The following is a 21,453-nucleotide window of genomic DNA, read 5'->3' as shown; positions in this document are numbered from 1 at the left end:
GTGCCGAGCACTGTGGCAGACCCGGGATACTCAGGTCAGACACAGTTAGAGCACATGTCTAACAAATAATTTAAGAGAAACTCAACCTGAAGTTTCTCCAAAGAGTTACCCCCAGAGTTGACATAGGGACCCAGGAGGGTTGATTACCAATTACCCACAAGGATCCAAAATGCCAGTGTTTCTTTCAAATAATATAATTAATATAATTAACTTCCAGCGTGTGGGTAGCTGGGGCTCTAAGGGGCAACTCTGGATTGAAAAAGAAAAATTAATTCAAAACCAAATGCAAGATCTGAGCAATAACTGTCATTCAGCAAGGCCACCATACCTTCACATAGTCCATAGGTGAGTCCGGCATATTCTGATCCCTGCAAGTGAAAGACATGAATATGAATACATGAATCCAATGTCAGAGAACCTAGCCAAGGTCATTTTGATCAATCAGTGGGATGAAGTGCTTACTGTGTGCACAACACTGTACTAATCACTTGTGAAAGTACTACATATTTGGCAGACTCAATCCCTGCCCTCTAGGAGTTTAGGCAAGTACTTAATAAGCAACCTGAGAGCAGGAATCCATGTCTTTTACCTCTTCTGTACCCTCGTAAAATGGTGTTCTGCATGCAGCAGGGGTTCAGTAAATACTAATGAATTAGTGAATGGATAGAATTGAGTTCAATAATTGCAATAACAATAATGAGTAGATTGAGATTCAAGAAAGAATATTTCACAGGCATGCCCAAATTACCCTATCCCCAAATTACCCAAATCATTTTACTGTAGAGCTTCCCAAAGCCCCAAAGTAAAGCTTAAGGGAATTATCTACTGCTGAAGAGCACAGATAGATTTCCTGGTGAAGGATCCTTGAAAAAAAACTTCCTTCCATCTGAACAGCTGAAACACTCAGTCTTTTTTCTCCAAATGCATCAACAAGGTTGTCAATAATTCAATTACCCTGGGAACATCCATGTTTTAAAGTAATGAAAAGTACGGATCTTTAATGGAATAAAAATTCAAATAGGGCAGAGGGGAAAGGGAGAACAGAACATTTAATAATTGAATGATCCTTTAAAAGGGAATACAAGCGGCTTGATGTCAAGATTAAGTAAGGTTCACATCAGTTTTCCATTTCATTATATAAAAAGGTTTTGCTCTGTTTTTTCTAACGGCCTTCTCTGTGAAGTGTCCCGTCTGGGTCACCGTTGACCACTCTGATTTGGTGCGAATAAGAGGCAGGGCTAGGCTCTGGGAAGGGAAGAAGCAGGAGCTGGGATGAGAGTGAAAGGGAGTAGGGGAAAAGGAAACAGGGAGAAGAGGAGCAGAAGCTGGGGAGGCAGGACAGGTCTGAGAGCCTGAAGTCACCAGAATGACCGAGGGAGAGAATGACAGAGGAACTAGCCCTGGGGAGATGGTCTGCCAGTGGGGATGGGGCAGTTAGTGAAGTGTGGCTGCCGTCTTGTCAGGACCACAGACACTGGCCCTTATCCAGTTCCATGGGATGGAGCAGGCCAGTTATGACTGCCCTCCCTATCTAGGAAGCTGTGGGGTGAGGAGAGCTAATCCCAATTCTGGGAGGAGCCGGAGTGGGGAGGAGGTGGGGGAGGGAGGGAGGGGGAACGGTTGATCACTTATTTCTCTCCCTCAAGTTGGCATTTAAAGTGAAAAACCAAAGGTAATCGGAAGGATTTACTGACGAGCCTCCTCATCAGCTCCACACACAAATCACTCCCTCCTAACTTGGTGAAAGTGAATCACAACTGGATTCTGTTAACAGAGAGTTTGAGGGACCACAGCAGCACACGCTGAACATCTCTAAGGGGCTAAATGGTGATTTGATAACACCTAAAATGAACTAGTGGGGCCCGTGAGGTTCTAGATGTCATTTTTCAACTTCCTCAAGGGAATTGGATTCTTAGACTGCAAGCTTGTTGGGGGCAGGGAATGTATCTATCATTTCTGTTATATGTACTGTCCCAAGTGCTTAGTACAGTGCTCTGCACACAATAAGTGCTCAATAAACACACTGATTGATTGATTAGTTTGGGTTTTTTTTTTCCCTTCAATTCAAGCTTTATCTGGGCTTTGAAACTTGTCCTCAAGTTTCCCAGATTGGCAGAGGGGAATATGGGGAATTTTCTGTTTGCCCTGGTCCTCTAAGAGGATATCAGGGTTCTTGGGGAGAGCTTGGAGGCAGAGCAGCTGTAGGGGTCGCCTCAACGTCTATCAGGCCTCCTCAGCTGTCATATTACTAACGTATGGTCGGCGTGCCAAACTCGGCCTGCCAAGTTCAACCTGTCCCTTGCACAAACACAACAGGTCTTTCCAAAGTTTTTTTCCCCCAAATCAGGACTTTAAAGACAGATTGGTTCCCAAAGAAGTGGGCAACCTCGCCCTGTCGATGTAAGGCTGTGGACTGGCTCTCGCTCATGGGAAGTGATGGGATCTTGGCAGGAGAACCCAAGAATAGAGTGATTCTCCAGCAGAGGAAACATCCTCTCTGGGCTCATCTTCACTTTCAAGTCTTTGAAGGAAAACATGGTGAACAGCTGGGCAGGAGGAATGTAACTCAATCCTCCTGGGATTGTCTGTCTGGACCCTGGCCAGTGGGTGTGATATTACAGTGAATGTGATTATTACAAATTTCGTCTCCTGGTCCTGCCATTTCCAAGGCAGTCCAAAGTCCTGCCTTTGGCCAAGATGGCAGCAGTGAGGGTGATGGGAAGCCCAGCCTGAGCAGAGTGGCGAGGCCTAGTGGGAAGAGCAAGGGTCTGGGAGCCAGAGGACCTGGGTTTGAACTCTGGCTCTGCCACCTGCCTGCTGTGTGATCTTGAGCAAGTTGCTTCACTTCTCTGTGCCTCAGTTCCCTCATCTGTAAAATGGGGACTAAGATTGTCAGTCCCATGTGCGACAAGGACAGGGTCCAACCTGATTAGCTTGAATCTACCTCAGCACTTAATACAGTGTCTGGCATATAGTAAATACTTAACAAATACCATTAATAAGCAAACAAAAACAGGAAGTGATTCCGTTCTTCCCTCTGGCGCTGACTTCCCTGTGACTTATTTTACTTTGTACAAAAAAGGATAATTGTGTAGCCAGGATTTCAATGTCTGAATTGTTTTTGGATACCTTGGATAAAAATAAATCAAATAATATTTATTGAGCACTTACTATGTGTAGAGCACTGTACTAAGCCATTGGGGGAGTACAATACAACAGAATTGGCAGACACAATCCCTGCCTATAACAAGCTTACAGTCTACAGGAGAAGTCCTATTAATGAACAGCATTGACACTGCATTCTGAAACCAAATGGCACCATTACAAATGTAAAATAGAGGGTTTTTTTGAGCATTAAACTTTAAAATATTTTTCTTAAATAAGATTTCTGCCTGGTCAAAACCACTGCAGGGAAAGACTGTTGATATTAATGTTGGTATTTGTTAAGCGCTTACTATGTTCTGAGCACTGTAATGTTGATAATAATTATGGTGTCTGTTAAGCTCTTACTATGTGCCAGGCACTGTAACTAAGCGCTGGGGTGGATAACAAGCAAATCAGGTTGGACACAGTCCCTGTTCCAGATAGGACTCACAGTCTTAATCCCCATTTTACAGATGAGGTAACTGAGGCACAGAGAAGTGAAATGACTTGCCCAAGGCCACAGATCAGACAAGTGGAGGATCCAGGATTAGAATCCATGATCTTCTGACTCGCAGGCCCGTGCAATTTCAGCCCTCTCTATTCTAGTTGGGCAATAGCCCAATACTTGAGTCTTTCATCTAATTTTGTTTTACTTCAAGTGACCGTTCAGTTTATGGTTCACACCGCAGGTAACACATATAATGCCTGTGCTTGCAATGAGGGACGTTCAACTTTGAGCAGCATGGAAACTGGTCCGCACCTTGCTTGTTGGTGCATTTAAAACCAGGCTAATCTTCACTTCCAGGAAACTAAAAAGCACTTAATTCTATAAATCTCCTTAGGCATTGTGAAAGGAAGAGCTTCATGATTCAGAAGGATGAGTACACAGACAACTCAGCTAATAGTTAGCTCCTAAAATAATCTGGTAAATCAATCCCATCTTTCTCTTAGGAAGCAATATGATCTAGGGAAAGAGAATGGGCCTAGGAGTCAGAGGATTTGGGTTCTATTCCCAGCTCTGCCATTTGTCTGCTTTGTGACCTTGGGCAACTCATTTCACTTCTCTGTGCCTCAGTTTCCTCATCTGTAAAATGGTTATTAAATCCTATTTCCTCTTCTTTGACTGTGAGCCCCACGTGGATCTCAGACTGTCCAATCTAAGTATCTTGACCTCAGTGCTTGGCAGGATGTAATCACTTAAATACCATAATTATTAGTCTCTCTTCTCCCTTCCTCTCCCTATCCCAGACATATTCCCATCTGGATTCAACCAGGAGCTAGGAAGACTGTCTAATAATGGCATTTATTAAATACTTCCTATGTTCTAAGTGCTGGGGTTTGTAGACCATCAGTTCAACACAGTCATGTCCCACACAGGACTCACAGTCTAAAAGGGAACAGGTGTTCTATGAAAACTTGTGACATCCCTGAGTCCTTATGCAATCAGTGGTATTTATTGAGCACTTACTCTGTGCAGAGCACTGTACTAAGTGCTTAGGAGAGTACAATCCAACAGAATTAGCAGACATGGTTCCCCGCCCATAGTGAGTTTCCAGTAGAGCTGTGGTCCCTAAGGCTCAGGGCTGGAAGTCGAAGGATCTGAGGATCTAGAACGAGATCACCTCCTCCTCCTCCAGCCCTCGGGGCCAAGCCCAGGCTCCCTGTCCACTCACCCAAGCCCCCGGTCTACGGAGGCATGGTCTGCAGACTCTGGGAAAGAGAGGGTAGGAGACATGATGCGGCTTGGGAGCTCCAAACAATAGGTCCTGAGAATTCCAGGGAGGCGGATGGCCTAGTGGGTAGAGCACAGGCCTGGGTCGGAAGGACCTGGCTTCTAATCCCAGCTCCGCCATTCGTCTGCTGTGTGACCTTCGGCAAGTCATTTCACTTTTCTGGGCCCCAGTTACCTCATCTGTAAAATAGGAATTAAGACTGTGAGCTCCATGTGGGACGGGGACTGTGTCCAACCTGATTAGCTTATATCTAATGGGGTACAATGGATGAAGACTGTGAGCCTCACGTGGGACAACCTGATTCCCCTGTGTCTACCCCAGCGCTTAGAACAGTGCTCTGCACATAGTAAGCGCTTAACAAATACCAACAATTTTTTTTATCTACTCCAGGGGTCAGAACAGTGACTGGCACATAGTAAGCGCTTAACAAAAATCAGAAATGAAATGAAAAGGCCTCCCCGATCCTATCTTCTGCTCACTCCATCCCTGTCCTCCTCTCTCTCCACTTCACTTAGTGGAAAGAGCAAGGTAAGTGAAATCATATCTCCAGTGTTCTTTTGGCAAATCTTTGGGCAGAGAAGCAGCGTGGCTTAGTGGAAAGATCACAGGCTTAGGAATCAGAGGATGAGGGTTCTAATCCCAGCTCGCCACTTGTCTGCTGTGTGATCTTGGGCAAGCCACTTAACTTCTCTGTGCCTCAGTTACCTCATCTGTAAAATGGGGATTAAGACTGTGAGTCCCGTGGGGGACAACCTGATTACCGTGTATCTACCCCGGCGCTTAGAATAGTCATTCATTCAATAGTATTTATTGAGCATTTACTACGTGCAGAGCACTGTACTAAGCGCTTGGAATGTACAATTCGGCAACAGATAGAGACAATCCCTGACTAATGATGGGCTCACAGTCTAAACGGGGGAGACAGACAGCAAAGCAAAACAGAGCAAAACAAAATCAAGACAACATCATCAAGATAAATAGAATCAAGGAGATATATACCTTAACAAAATAAATAAGGTAATAAATAATATATACAAATGAGCACACAGTGCTGAGGAAAGGGGAAGGGGGAAGGGGGAGGAGCAAAGGGTGGAGGGGGAGCAGAGGGAAAAGGGGGGCTCAGTCTGGGAAGGCCTCCTGGAGGAGGTGAGCTCTCAGTAGGGCTTTGAAGAGGGGAAGAGAGTTAGTTTGTCAGAGGTGAGGAGGGAGGGCATTCCAGGACAGCAGTAGGACGTGGGCCAGGGGTCGACGGCAGGTTAGGCATGAACGGGGGACCGTGAGGAGGTGAGCATCAGAGGAGCGGAGTGTACAACGTTGGCAGTAGAAAGAGAGAAGGGAGGTGAGGTAGCAGGGGGCAAGGTGATGGAGAGCTTTGAAGCCAAGTCTTTGGCACATAGTAAGTGCTTTAATACCTACATTATTAAAATTATTATTACTAAGGCACTGTCTCTGGCGCTCAAGGGGCTTACATTCTAAGCATCAAACTGGGTAGAGGGAACGGAGGACAGACACATAAAGAGATAAAACGATAACAACACCAAAATACCCTAAGACAAAGACAAATACATCCAAAGTCAAAACAGAGCAAAACATAGTAGAGTACTGTGGCTAGAGGAGCAGATGTCTGGATTCCTCCCCACATTCATCGTCATGCACAGGCACGGTTTCATCAGCCACTATGTCAAGCTGCATTTAAACAGGCTCATGTTCTCAAATTAAAAAATTCCCTAATTATGCTCTTGCCAAAATGAAAAGCAGCATGGCATAATAATAATAATAATAATGTTGGTATTTGTTAAGCACTTACTATGTGCAGAGCACTGTTCTAAGCGCTGGGGTAGACAAAGGGGAATCAGGTTGTCCCACGTGGGGCTCACAGTCTTAATTCCTATTTTACAGATGAGGTAACTGAGGCACAGAGAAGTTAAGTGACTTGCCCACAGTCACACAGCTGTCAAGTGGCAGAGTCGGCATTCGAAACCATGACCTCTGACTCCAAAGCCCGGGCTCTTTCCACTGAGCCATGCTGCTTCTCGAGTGGATAGAGCACGGGCGTAGTGGATAGAGCATGGGAGTAAGAAGGTCATGAGTTCTAATCCCAGCTCTACCACTTGTCTGTTATGTGACCTTGGGTAAGCCACTTCACTGTGCCTCAGTTAGCTCATCTGTAAAATGGGGATTGAGATTGTGAGCTCCAAGTGGACAGGGACTGTGTCCAACCCGATTTGCTTGTCCCCCCCCATGCTTAATACAGTGTTTGGCACATAGTAAGTGCTTAACAATACCAAAATTATTATTATATGTAATAAAAACATGCTTTAGGGAAGACCTGAGAAGCAGCATGGCCTAGTGTAAGAGCATAAACCTGGGAATCAGAAGGACCTGGGTTCGAATCCTGACTGCGCCACTTGTCTGATTTGTGACATTGAGCAGGTCACTGTAATTCTCTGCGCCTCATTTACCTCATCCGTACAATGGGTTTTAAGTCTGTGAGCCTTGTGTGGGACACAGACTGTATCCAAACTGATTAGCTTGGATCTACCCCAGCATTTAGTGAAGTGCCTGGCTCATAGTAAGATTTTAACAAGTACCATAAAAGTAAAAATTTAAAAAAAAAGGACCTTTTCCCAGGAATCATCTGCCTACAAAACCACTCCACGTGACGAAAGACCTCCCAAAGTACTCCTCCAGCACTCCACTTCTTGAGCCACTCTTCATCAGGTTGTGCAACTTGACCCCGGGGGGCAAAATCGATTCCATATCTGGCCAGGCCACATGTGACATGATGTCATTCATTCAGGGGGATGACTGGTTTCGCTGCTATCAAGAGCCCTGAACAGAAAGTGCTTTGCACAAGTGGCATTTGCAGAGTCAAAGAATGCAATAGACAGATTTCAGAACTTAAAAATCATATTTAGGTTTGAATTACATTTGGCACTCAGAGAACCTGGAGAGAGGTGATTACACGAGCAAATAAAACCTTCCATTTTCTCTTTTGCTGAGAGAGAGGAAACACTGGAGTGAACAATAATTTTCTGTAGTAGGAAGGTAAACACAGTCCTGGGAGATGTGTTCTTGTGAATATTTGGTAGCTCTGATTCTACTTTGTCGTATAAAACTTATTTATGTGTTAGGTTTTTAATTAATGTTGCAGCAATCCTTTCATGAATACTAAAAGGAAACACAGTGGATGGTCAATAGAGACTCTGACAAGTCATGCAAAATGAAAACTGGAAGGTAGTTCCTAAATTAGGGTAGAAACTCAACTCTTCCTGTGAAAAACAGCATGGCTCAGTGGAAAGAGCCTGGGCTTCGGAGTCAGAGGTCATGGGTTCGACTCCCGGCTCTGCCACTTGTCAGCTGTGTGACTGTGGGCAAGTCACTTCACTTCTCTGTGTCTCAGTTACCTCAACTGTAAAATGGGGATCAACTGTGAGCCTCACGTGGGACAACCTGATTACCCTGTATCTCCCCCAGCGCTTAGAACAGTGCTCTGCACATAGTAAGCGCTTAACAAATACCACCATTATTATTATTAAAAAGGACAGTTCAGGTAGGTCTGAAATGGGAAGCAGTATGGCCCAGGGGAAAGAGCACGGGTCTGGGAGTCAGAGGACCTGAATTCTAATCCTGCCTCCAACACACATCTGCTGTGTGACCTTAGGGAAGTCACTTAGCTTCTCTGTGCCTGTTGCCTCATGGGTAAAACGGGGACATGGACTGTATCTAATTTGATTAGCTTGTATCTACTCCAATGCTTAGTAGAGTGCCTGGCACAGAGAAAGTACCTAAATACCATACAAAATAGGTATTAAAATTTGTTTTTTTCCTCACTCATATTCACCTGTGATTACTGATTCCTAGGATCATTACACCAATCACAGCCTGGCTCCCTTACACTTTTTCAGAGTAAAAAAAAAGAAAAGATTCAAAATTACTAGATTCCAACCTGCCTTAATCTTGGTCCCCAACACAAATTTTCATTCATTCAATGGTATTTATTGAGCACTTACTATGTGCACAGCACTGTACTAAGCGCTTGGAATGTACAAATCGGCAACAGATAGAGACAGTCCCTGCCCTCTGACGGGCTTACGGTCTAATCGGGGGAGACGGACAGACGAGAACAATGGCAATAAATAGAGTCAAGGGGAAGAACATCTCGTAAAAACAATGGCAAATAGAATCAGGGTGATGTACATCTCATTAAACAAAATAAACAGGGTGATGAAGATATATACAGTTGAGCAGACGAGTACAGTGCTGAGGGGGTGGGACGGGAGAGGGAGAGGAGGAGAAGGAAAGGGGGGAGAAGAGGGTTTAGCCGTGGAGAGGTGAAGGGGGGGTAGAGGGAGCAGAGGAAAAAGGGGAGCTCAGTCTGGGAAGGCCTCTTGGAGGAGGTGAGCTTTAAGTAGGGATTTGAAGAGGGGAAGAGAATTAGTTTGGTGGAGGTGAGGAGGGAGGGCATTCCAGGACCGTGGGAGGACGTGGCCCAGGGGTCGACGGCAGGATGGGTGAGACCGAGGGACAGTGAGGAGGTGGGCGGCAGAGGAGCGGAGCGTGCGGGGTGGGCGGTAGAAAGAGAGAAGGGAGGAGAGGTAGGCAGGGGCAAGGTGATGGAGAGCCTTGAAGCCTAGAGTGAGAAATTGTCCAAGTGAAAAAGGAAACGAGGAGCAATAGGAACCGATTACCCTATTTATTTTGTTAATGAGATGTACATCACCTTGATTCTATTTATTGCAATTGTTTTAATGAGATGTACATCCCCTTGATTCTATTTATTGCTATTGTTTTTGACTGTCTCCCCCGATTAGACTGTAAGCCCGTCAGTGGGCAGGGACTGTCTCTATCTGTTTCCGATTTGTACATTCCAAGCGCTTAGTACAGTGCTCTGCACATATTAAGCTCTCAATAAATACTATTGAATGAATGAATGAACATATTTCTCAGCTATTTATATTCCTTTCCTTCGTTGAGTCACTAGTTAGCAGACAAGAGTTATTTCTGGTTCTTTATTACTACACTGTGGGATGTGGCAGCATAACAAAAATAGAAAAATTGTAATAGATCAAAAACTATTTAATTTTAAATCAGCCCACTCTGCCTCCAGGCCAGTAGCCACCTCCACAGGACTGTGAAAAATGAAATCGGAATTCTTTACGAATGGCCTCGGAACCAAGGACAAGTTGTCGTCTGTAAGGCTGGCGTCAGAGGCCGAAAGGCAAATGTTATGATCTCCCACTCCTGGTCCTTCAGCTCTCCTTCCCAGCCCTTGACCTAACACAGGAGGAAATACAGTCCATTCCCAGCTGGTCTACATGACAATTCTTCTCGGTGAATGAGCTGGAATAAGGCCCTGAGCCTGGTAAAGGGCCAGTAATTAGCACAGAGTTTGAAGAACAGGGTAGGTACCTTAAGAGAGCCAAATAGTCATATTTTGACCCCATTCCCTTGTTCTCAGCCACTTACCCTCTCTGGGCCTCAGTTACTTCATCTGTAAATCAGGGGTTAAGAGTGGGAGCCCTTTGTGAGACAGGGACTGTGTCCAACCTGATTAAATTGTATTTACCCAGAGCTTAGAACAGTGCTTGGCACATAGAAAGCATTTAACGAGTACCATAATTATTAATGACATTTACAATGGGCAAAACATTGTTCTAAGTGCCAATATCACATAAAACTCCTCAGGACACAACCCCTGGCTACCAGAGGTTTATAATCTAAACAGAGGAGGACAGACACATGGAACAGTGAGAATATAATTCTAAAAATATGTTAAAATTGAACCAAAAATATCAACATTAAAAACATTAGGGAAGCAGCATGGCCTAGTGGATAAAGCAAGGGCCTGGACGTCAGGAAGTCATGGTTCTACATCTGGCTCCACCACTTGTCTGCTGTGTGGCCTTGGGAAAGTCATTTCACTTCTCTGGGACTCGGTTACCTCCCCTGTAAAATGGAGATTAAGACTGTGAACCTCATGAGGGACCGGGACTGTATCCAACCGGATTTGCTTGTGTCCACCCTAGCGTGTAAGTACAGTGCCTGGCACATAGTAAGCACTAAACATACTGTAATAATTACATTTTTTTTGTTATTATTACCTATTCCCTTCTGCCTTTTTCCTCTTGTCTTCCCACAGCCTTCTACTTTATGAATTTTCCTCGTTTCTTCCATTTTTGTCTCTCCATGGCTCTCTAAACCAGAGCACCCCGCGTACTACCCATCTACTTTAAACCTTCTGGAGTGTCACATTGCCCTGAGGAGGTGGAAAGCTGCTGTTCTGAGTCACTCCCATGTGGGGTTCACAGCTGACGACCTAGTGGTGTCATCCTCATTTTACAGATGAGGAAACAGAAGTAAAAGTGACTTGACAGTGGCAGAGCTGGGCCGAGAACCCAAGACTCTTTCCATTAGGCCACACTACATTTGAAAGACTTGGGAAAAAGCTGACTTTCAGGTAGCCAATCACACTTACTGAGCACTTATTGTGTGCAGAACGCTGTACTAAGCTTGGGAGAGTACTGCATAACAGAGGTGGTAGAAACATTCCCTGCCCACAATGAGCTCCCAATCTAGAGGAATGAGCTAATAGTCTAGAGGGACTGGGGAAAGGTAGAGAGCGCTAGTGAAATTTATTTCCTTTTGAAGAAGGAACCAATAAAGAAGTGGACGCTTGAAAACTTTTGGATCGTTCTGGATAGGGAAGAGTGGTCCTAGGCAGGAAGACAAGACCAACTCAAAAAAAGTAGAGAAGCAGCAGGGCTTAGTAGAAAGAGCTTGGGCTTGGAAGTCAGAGGACGTGGGTTCTAATCTGCCACTTTTCTGCTGTGTGACCCTGGGCAAGTCACTTAACTTCTCTATGCCTCAGTTACCTCATCTGTAAACTCAGGATTAAAAGTGTGAGCTCCACGTGGGACAACCTCATTATCCTATATCCACCGCAGCGCTTAGAACAGTGCTTGGCACATAGTAAGTGCTTAACAAATACCATAATTATTATATTATCATCATTATTATTATTATTAAAGTAGCTGGTCCTCAGATGCTGATGCCGGGACAACCTAATTACCTTGTATCTACACAGCACTTAGAATAGTACTTGGCACATAGTAAGTGCTTAACACACACCAAATTATTATAGTTACATTGGTGAAAACAACTCTTCCCAGGTTGTAGATCACTGTACAAAATCTGACAACATAATCATCCAATAAAAGTTATTTTAGAGTTCTCTCAATCAATAGTATTTGTTGAGCACTTACTGTGTTCAGAGCACTGTACTAAGTGCTTGGAAGATTACATTAGAGAAGCAGCGTGGCTCAGTAGAAGGAGCCCAGGCTTGAGAGTGAGAGTCATGGGTTCTAATCCTGGATCTGCCAGTTGCCAGCTGTGTGACTTTGGGCAAGTCACAATTTCTCTGTGCCTCAATTACCTCGCCTGTAAAATGGGGATTAAAACTGTGAGACATGGGACAATCTGATCACCTTGTATCCCCCCAGTGCTTAGAACAGTGCTTTGCACATAGTAAGCGCTTAACAAATACCACCATTATTATTATTATTATTACAATATATCAGAGTAGGTAGACACGTTCCCAGCCCACAAAGAGCTGTCAGTCTCGAAGGGGAGACAGACATTAATAGAAATAAACTATGGATATGTACATAAGTGCTATGGGACTGAGGATAGGGTGAATAAAGGATGTGAAACCAAGTGCAAATGTGATAAAGAAGGGAGTGAGAGAAAAGGAAATGAGGGCCTAGTCGGGGAAGGCCTCTTGGAGGCAATGTGCCTTCAATAAGGCTTTGAAGATGGGGAGAATGATCATATGTCAGATGGGAGGAGGGAGGGCGTTCCAGAGCAGAGGCAGGACGGGGTCCAGAGGTCGGCGGCGAGATAGACGAGATCGAGTGCTGGGAAGACATGATACCTCTTCCTACCCTGTTGATTTAAATGTATGATATAACTGCAGGCTTTCAGGAGATAAAAATCCCCAGTCAAAAACTTAATCTGGGCTGCCCAAAGTCCAGAAAATATAGGACGGTCTATTACTACACAGAGAACCAGCGTGAAGCAGAAGCAGCAAGCAGAAGCGAGAAGCAGCGTGGCGCAGTGGAAAGAGCATGGGCTTTGGAGTCAGGGCTCATGAGTTCAAATCCCAGCTCTGCCACTTGTCAGCTGTGTGACTGTGGGCAAGTCACTTAACTTCTCTGTGCCTCAGTTCCCTCATCTGTAAAATGGGGATTAAGACTGTGAGCCCCACGTGGGACAACCTGATTCCCCTGTGTTTACCCCAGCGCTTAGAACAGTGCTCGGCACATAGTAAGCGCTTAACAAATACCAACATTATTATTATTATTATTAACCTAAGAAAGGGGATGATTCATAACTGTCCCATATGCGGAGTCTAACAGACCCACTTTGTCGAAAATGGGACAGGTGAGATTGAACTGAATGCCCAACCGAATTTAAGATTGTTACACTGTTTTCCTTTTCAGACTACCCGACAGCAAGGATTTACTCCTGTCCCCTCACTTGCATAACCGACCACACTACATGGCTGGTGCAAGGCAAAAGGCGATTCAGAGTGTTGACAAATTTGATCGTTTCTCTCCCACAATCTAGAAAACAGCTTTAAGAGGAACTTCTAGCCACTGCACAAACTTCACTGCATAAATTCCCCTCCAGGGTTGCAGGAGCAGCAGGCTATGACTGGTTAATGATTAAATAAAGTAATCTGCTTCAGCCCTAAAGCAGCTGGAAGAGGGGGAAGAGAGAGATCCTGTGGAATTACAACCTGGTTTGATGTCAGAGAAAATTTCAGTTCCACGCAGGACAAAGGGGGTACAGAAGGCCTGTCAAATGACAGAAATAGTCTACTGAACCACACCAAAGGATAGCAAATCTAAGGATAGCACGCCTTCAGATCATTACATTAGGTACATCGGCATTGTAAACCTCTGCAAGGGGCAAGTATAATGCTAGGAAAATTAATTTCCTGTAGAAAATTCTGGTTTGGGCCTGAACACGCACAAGTCAAATGGAATGCTAAGCATCAATTAAGAGTGCAATGGGCAGATGGGATCTAAGTCATTTCAGGGGTTGTTGTTTTTTTTATTTGTTAAGTGCTGACTATGTGTCAGGCACTCTTTTATTTAGTGTTGGATAGATTTGGTGTATTTAGCGTCGGAGAAGACCCGTGGCTTAGTGGGAAAAGCATGGGGTTGGGAGTCGGAAAGACCTGGGTTCTAATGCCAGTTCCACCATGTGTCTGTGTGACCTTGGGAAGTCACTTCTCTTTACCTCATTTACCTCATCTGGAAAATGGGTTTCGATAGGGTGCACCCCATGGGGGACGGGGACCATGCCCAACCTGATTGACTTTTATCTACTGCAGTGCTTAAAACAGTGTTTGGCACATAGTAAACGCTTAACAAGTACCGTAATAACAATAATTATTGTTAGATACGAGGTGATCAGGTTGGATGAAGCCCCTGTCCCACTTGGGGCTTGCAGTCTTAACCCCCATTTTACAGACAGGGTAACTGAGGCGCAGAGTAGTCTTGCACCACCAACCTTTGAAGAGCAGCATTTTTTCCAATTTATGGCATTTGTTGAGTGCTTACTATGTACCAGGCACTGTACTAAGTGCTGGAGTAGATCCAAGCTAATCAGGTTGGACCCAGTCCATGTCCCACATGGGATTCCCATTCTTAATCCCCATTTTCCAGATGAGGTAATTGAGGCCCAGAGAATAACAACAATTATGGTATTTATTAAGCGCTTACTATGTGCCAGCCACCATACTAAGCGCTGGAGTGGATACAATCAAACTGTGTTGAGAAGTGACGTGACTTCCCCAAGGCTTAGTGGCAAGAGCCTGGACTTGGGAGTCAGAGGTCGTGGGTTCTAATCTCGCCTCTGCCACTGTCAGCTGTATGACCTTGGGCAAGTCACTTCACTTCTCTGTGCCTCAGTGACCTCATCAGGAAAATGAGGATTAAGACTGTGAGCTACACTTGAGGACACCCTGTCCTGTGAGGACACCCTGATGACCTTGTATCTATCTCAGCGCTTAGAACAGTGCTCGGCACATGATAAGCACTCAACAAATACCATAATTATTAGCGTTATTATTAAGTGATGGAGTCGGCATTGGAACCCATGACCTTTTGACTCCCAGGCCCGTGCTCTATCCACTACACCATGCTGATTCCCAAAGTGAAATGAAGGCAGAGAAATCAAGTGACTTGCCCCAGGTCACCCAGCAGATACGTGACGGAGCCAGGATTAGAACTCTGGTCCTTTTGACTTCCAAGTCCATGCCCTATCCACTAGGCCTATTTTGGCCTTTTCCATGGTATCCAGCCCCACTTTGCACTCTCTAATCTGCTATTGTCCTAGAAGAGGGCTGGGAGGAATCCCCAGGGCCCTGGCAGTGGACAGCAGAATGACAGAAGAGCACAACTGTTAAGAGGACCTGTCCACTGGACACCCAAGATGGACCAATTGGGAGCTATAATCAAGGACACGATTTCACAGGAAAAAAAATGCTTTTCAGGTTTATGCCAAATGGCAACAGAAAATCAACAGCTCGGCTTAGTGGAAAAAGCATGGTCCTGGGAGTCAGAAGACCTCATTAATTAACTAATTAAGGTACTCATTAAGCACTTACTATGTGCCAAGTACTATCCAGAATGCCCATAGCACTTAAGTACATACCTGTAATTCATTTATTTTTTACTAATGTCTGTATCCCCCTCTAGACTGTAAACTCACTGTGGGAGGGGAATGTATCTGCTTATTGTTGATTTGAACTCTCCCAAGCACTTAGTAATAATAATACTAATGATGTTGGTATTTGTTAAGCGCTTACTATGTGCAGAGCACTGTTCTAAGTGCTGGGGTAGATACAAGGTCATCGGGGTGTCCCACGAGAGGTTTACGGTCTTAATCCCCATTTTACAGATGAGGTAACTGAGGCACAGAAAAGTTAAGTGACTTGCCCTCAGTCATACACAGCTGATAAATGGCAGAGCTGGGATTAGAACCCATGACCTCGGACTCCCAAGCCCGGGATCCTTCCACTGAGCCAAGCTGCTTCTCAGTGCTCTGCACACAGTAAGTGCTCAATAAAATTGAATGAATAAAAAAATGAAGATGATGAGGTTGAACTCAGTCCTTGTGCCACATGGGCTCAGAGTCATAATTCCAATTTCACAGATGAGATAACTGAGGTGGAGAAGAGAGTGCTGTCCTAACCCCTAAGGTTGATAGATATAATCCCTGCCCACGATGAGCTTACAGTTTAGTGAGGGAGATAGGCAAAAGCACTTAGAACAGAGCTTGGCACATAATAAGCACTTAACAAATGCCATTTTTTAAAAAAACATTCAAATAAATTACAGGTAGGGAAAGCAAGTATGTGTACATAAGTGCTGTATCCACCTCTATTCTCCCCTAACCACTTCCGCCCCATCTAAGTCAGAAGGTCATGGGTTCTAATCCCAACTCAGCCACATGTCTGCTGTGTGACTTGGGCAAGTCACTTAACTTCTCTGTGCCTCAGTTACTTCATCTGTAAAATGGGGATTAAGACCGTGAGCCCCAAACAGGACAACCTGATTACCTTGTATCTACTCCAGTGCTTAGATCAGTGCTTGGCACATAGAAAGCTCTTAACAAATGCCATAATTATTATTATTATTATCTAAGCTCTTGGGCATTCACACCCCCAACACAGCTTCTGTGTAAAGATCTTTATATTTTACTACTTCCTCCTCACTGTAAATTATTTTAGCATCTGTCGCCCTTGAAAGATTGCAAACTCCTTAAGGGCAGGATTCAAGTCTACTAATTCAACTATACTCTCCCAAGATCTTGGCACAGTGCTCTGTGCCTAATGGGTGCTCACTAAGTACTCCTGATTGATTGATTGGTCTGCGCTCCGAATGGGATTTGGATTCTGGTAGCCAACCCTTCTCCTGGCCTCTGACCACTCTAAGGCCGGGGGTTTGTTGGGTGATTGCCACTGAACTGTGTCCACAGCTGGCTCAGAGCAAGATAAGAGCTACTTTACTTGAACCCTGAGTTCGAGCCCCCTGCCCTTCCCTCTCACCCGGCTCTAAAACAAAAACCCGTGTTCACAGGACAAAGCAGCAGGCTGAAAAAGTTTTTTCAAATTCCACCTGGGTCTCCATGGGTTAAAGTTTTCTAACTTTTTTTAAAAAAATGTTATTTAAGCGCTTAAGATGTGTCAAGCACTGTTCTAAGCACTGGAGTAGATACAAGTTCAGCTGGTAGGGCTGAGTTCCCATCCCACATGGGGTTCACAATCTAAATTCGATGGAGGATTTAATCCTCATTTTACAGATGAAGTAAATGAGGCACGGAGAAGTTAGATGACTTGCCCAAGGTCACACAGCAAGCAATGAGCAGATCTGGGATTAGAACCCAAGTGCTTCTGACTCCCATGCTGTGTCTCCAACCTCATTAGCTTGTATCTACCCAGCACTTAGTACAGTGCCTGGCACAGAGTAAACACTTAACAAATGCCATTTAAAAAAAAGAAGAAAAAATAACAACGGAGAGGAGGCTGCTTTGCTGGAAACCCTCCCCTAACCCCTGGCCCCATTATACCGTCCAAGGGCCTCTTCCCCACCTGCCTCGTTACCTCTTGGTGGGAAGGAAAGAATCAAAATGGTGCCACCTCCACAGAATGGGACATGACGGGACGGCCATTGCTGGGGCGGGCAATTGGACGGTATCGATGATGCCGAGCCATGACTGGTTTCCTGGCCATGGTTCCCTATACTTTGATTTTATTTTTGGATTTATCTTTATCTATGTCTTTTATGCTGATTTTGTGTCCTTCTCATATTATCGCTTCCTTGCGTGTCAGTCATTAGGTATACTTCTCCCCTTTATCCTTAGACTGTGACTCCCTTAAGGACCAGGGATCTTGACTAATGCTTACTTGTGTATTCTTTTCCAGCACATTGTACACAGTAAGGGCTGAATAAATCTATTACTACTGCTGCCACCTGAAGGAGATATGATTGCTATTATTAAAATAATAAAGATAATAATAATAATTATGGTGTTTAAGGACTGGGATAGATATAAGCTAATCAGGTTGGACACAGTCCCTGTCCCACATGGGGCTTCCAGCCTTAATTCCCAATATACAGATGAAGTAACTAAGGTAAAGAGAAGTTAAGAGAATCACCCAAGGTCACAAAGTAGGCAAGTGGCAGATCCGGGATTAGAATTCAAGTCCTTCTGACTCCCAGGCCCAGGCTCTATCCACTAGGCCACACTGCTTCTCAATTTTTTGGATTTCAGATGGATGGAAGCAGCAGTTTCAAGTTATGGGGCAACTTTAAATTGCTTGGAATTACCCCTGAAAATTTATCAAAGCCCCGAGACATTTCACTGATGAAAGTTGGTTCTGAACCATCACTCAGGGTTTATGGTCAGTCCCACTTCCTTTCTCTAATTGTTTGAGGTAAGGCTGGGGCTAATCCAGTTAATCTACTCCAGTTAATCAAAAAAATCATGCTTAAGGTTACACGGGAGACCTGGGAACTATTATTCAAAGGAATAGGTTCCTGTTCTGAGAAAATTTCCACTTCGATAGTCTAAAGGCTCAGAGTCCCTGAACTAAGCAGTGACTCAAGATGGTGACAACTCTAAACTGGTTAGGGAACAAATCAATGCTTCACTAAACACTGTCGATGGACTCCAGTTGGGTCAGGGCAGTGACCCCCCCCCCCCTTTCCTGGTCTTGGTAAAGCTGGTGTCGAGTGGGGAGAGAGGGAGAGAAGATATATGGAGCTATCTATCAATCAATGGTATTTATTGAGTGCTCATGGTGTGCAGAGCTCTGTACTGAGTACCTAGGAGAGAACAATACAATAGAGTTGGTAGATGTGATTGATGTCCACAAAGAGCTTACAATCTTAGTGGGGAAGTTTACAATCTAGTGGGGCAGCTGCTCGCTACTGAAAAACAGTGGGATCTTGTGGATAGAGCTTGGAGCTGGGAGTCAGAAGGTCCTGGGTTCTAATTTTCACTCTGCCACTTGTCTACTGGGAGACCTGGGGCAAGTCACTTCATTTCTCTGTGACTCAGTTACTTCATCCGTTACATCAGACCACCCCAAGGACTTAGTAGAGAGTAGTAGTACTAAGAATAGCAGCAGCAGCAGAATTTATTGAGCACTCACTCTGTGCGGTGCTCTCCATCACCTTGCCCCTCCTACATCTCCTTCCTTCTCTCTTTCTACTGCCCAGCCCATACAATCCACTCCTCTGCCACTCACCTCCTCACCGTCCCTGTTCTATTTATGTATATTGATGCTATTTGATGCCTGTCTACTTGTTTTGTTGCCTGTCTCCCCCCTTCTAGATTGTGAGACCATTTTGGGTAGGGATTGTCTCTATTTGTTGCCAAATTGTCCCTTCCAAGTGCTTAGTACAGTGCTCTGCACACAGTAAGAGCTCAATAAATACGACTGAATGAATTAGAACCCAGGTTCTCTAACTCCGAGGTCTGTGCACCTTCCATTAAGACCATGCAGCTGAGCAATGGGAATGAAAATGAATAATGGAGACCAATAGGTCTCCTGGGAGTCAGAGCACCAGGGTCCTAATCCCAGCTCTGCCCACTTGTCCACTGTGTGACCTTGGGCAACTCATTTAACTTCTCTGTGCCTCTAATTTTTAAGTCATTTACTTATATTTATGTCTGTCTCCCTATCCCCTCCGGACTGCAGGCTCACTGTGGGCAAGGAATGTGTCTGTTTATTGTTATATTGTACTCTCCCAAGCACTTAGTACAGTAATCTGCACAAAGTAAATGCTCAAATACAATTCACTGACTTTAGTTACCTCATCTGTAAAATGGGGATTAAAACTGAGAGCCCATGTGGGACATGAACTGTTTCCAGAAGCAGCATGGCTTAGTGGAAAGAGCACAGACTTAGGAGTCAGAGGACACGGGTTCTTAACCTGACCTCACCACTGGTCTGCTGTGTGACCTTGGGCAAGCTGCTTAACTTCTCTGTGCCTCCGGTACCCCATCTGTAACATGGGCATTAAAACTGTGAGCCCCACATGGGACAACCTGATCACCTTGCATCCAACCCAGTGCTTAGAACAGTGCTCGGCAAATAGTAAGCGCTTAACAAATACCATTTTTTTGAGAAGCAGCGTGGCTCAGTGGAAAGAGCCCGGACTTGGGAGTCAGAGGTCATGGGTTCTAATCCTGGTTCCACCGCTTGTCAGCTGTGTGACCTTGGGCATGTCACTTCACTTCTCTGTGCCTCAGTTACCTCATCTGTAAAATGGGGATGAAGACTGTGAGCCCTACGTGAGACAACCTGATTACCTTGTATCTACCCCAGCACTTAATACAGTGCTTGGCACATAGTAAGCACTTAAATACCAACATTATTATTATTACCCCAGTGTTTAGTACAGTGCCTGGCACAGAGTGAGCGCTTAACAAATACCATAGAAAAAATAGGTTAAATGGATGACCCACAGTAAAATAGAGCAGACCTTGAAGAGAGAAACTAAACTAAGTTTTGCAGAACTACTGGTCAGTCATATTCCTAAGCATGGGGTCCACTAAGAGTTATGGTATCTTCAATGGACAGAAACACAAAATAACCATGCTTCCATATAAATTCTCAGGCCAGAGCTCTAAAGAAATTAGACCAGTCAAAGCTTCAATGAAAATGAAAGTTTACAGAAGGAATGGTACAGTAAGTTTTCCTAGAACGTGAGTTTTCATTGAGCATTCTGAAGAAACAGTGTGGCTTAGTGGATAGAGCATGGGCCTGGGAGTCAGAAGGAACTGGGTTCTAATTCCAGCTCTGCCACTTGTCTGCTATGTGACTTTGGGTAAGTCACTTCACTTCTCTATGTCTCAGTTACCTCATCTGTAAAATGGGGATTAAAACTGTGAGCCTCATAGAGGACAGGGACTGTGTCCAACCTGATTTCCTTGTAACCATCGTAGTACAGTGCCTGGCATATAGTAAGTGCTCAACACCACAATTATTGTCATTATTATTATTATTGGAAAGGACAAGATGGAAGAATTAAAGAGCGTTCTTCTCCCCAGCACTCAGCACAGTGCTCTAAGCACAGTCAATAGATATTATTGACTTGTCTCTTCCCTAGCACTTAGTAAGCACTTAACAAATACCATAGTTAATATTATTGACTGCTTAATTGACATGATCTGTGCAGCTTAAACAAGGTGTGGGGACATGGAAAACAGCTGTACACGAGTGAGTCAGTTGTGGAATGAATACTAGGATGGAGGGATTAACCCCCGTTAACAGGAGAATTGACTGTAATGGTGATAACAATAACAACAACTGTGGAATTTGTTGAGCACTTACTATCTGCTAAGTGCTGGGGTCACTACAGAAAAACCACCAGTTCGTACAGTCCCTGTCCCACACGGGGCGCACAGTCTGAGGATACGAGAAAACAGATATTTAATCTCCATTTTACCAGTAAAGAAACTGAGGCCCAGAGAGGTCAAATGACTTGCCCAT

At 44.6% G+C, this 21,453-nt stretch overlaps 1 protein-coding gene across 3 annotated transcripts in view; it reads right to left on the bottom strand.

Moving 5' to 3' along the window:
* The window catches only part of BCAR3 (BCAR3 adaptor protein, NSP family member), a 261,311-nt gene that overhangs the window by 91,986 nt on the left and 147,872 nt on the right, over nucleotides 1-21,453 (bottom strand). For all 3 annotated transcript variants that reach the window (XM_029063375.2, XM_029063374.2, XM_029063373.2), the window contains exon 3: nucleotides 329-368. In XM_029063375.2, coding sequence (XP_028919208.1) covers nucleotides 329-368 — 40 coding nt within the window. The remainder of the gene's footprint in view (nucleotides 1-328; nucleotides 369-21,453) is intronic.

Source organism: Ornithorhynchus anatinus, chromosome 4 (genome assembly GCF_004115215.2).
Source record: "Ornithorhynchus anatinus isolate Pmale09 chromosome 4, mOrnAna1.pri.v4, whole genome shotgun sequence".
In the NCBI taxonomy this organism is placed as follows: Eukaryota; Metazoa; Chordata; class Mammalia; order Monotremata; family Ornithorhynchidae; genus Ornithorhynchus; species Ornithorhynchus anatinus.
The sequence above is the reverse complement of the archived record's forward strand: the minus strand, read 5'-3'. Positions and strand labels throughout refer to the sequence as shown.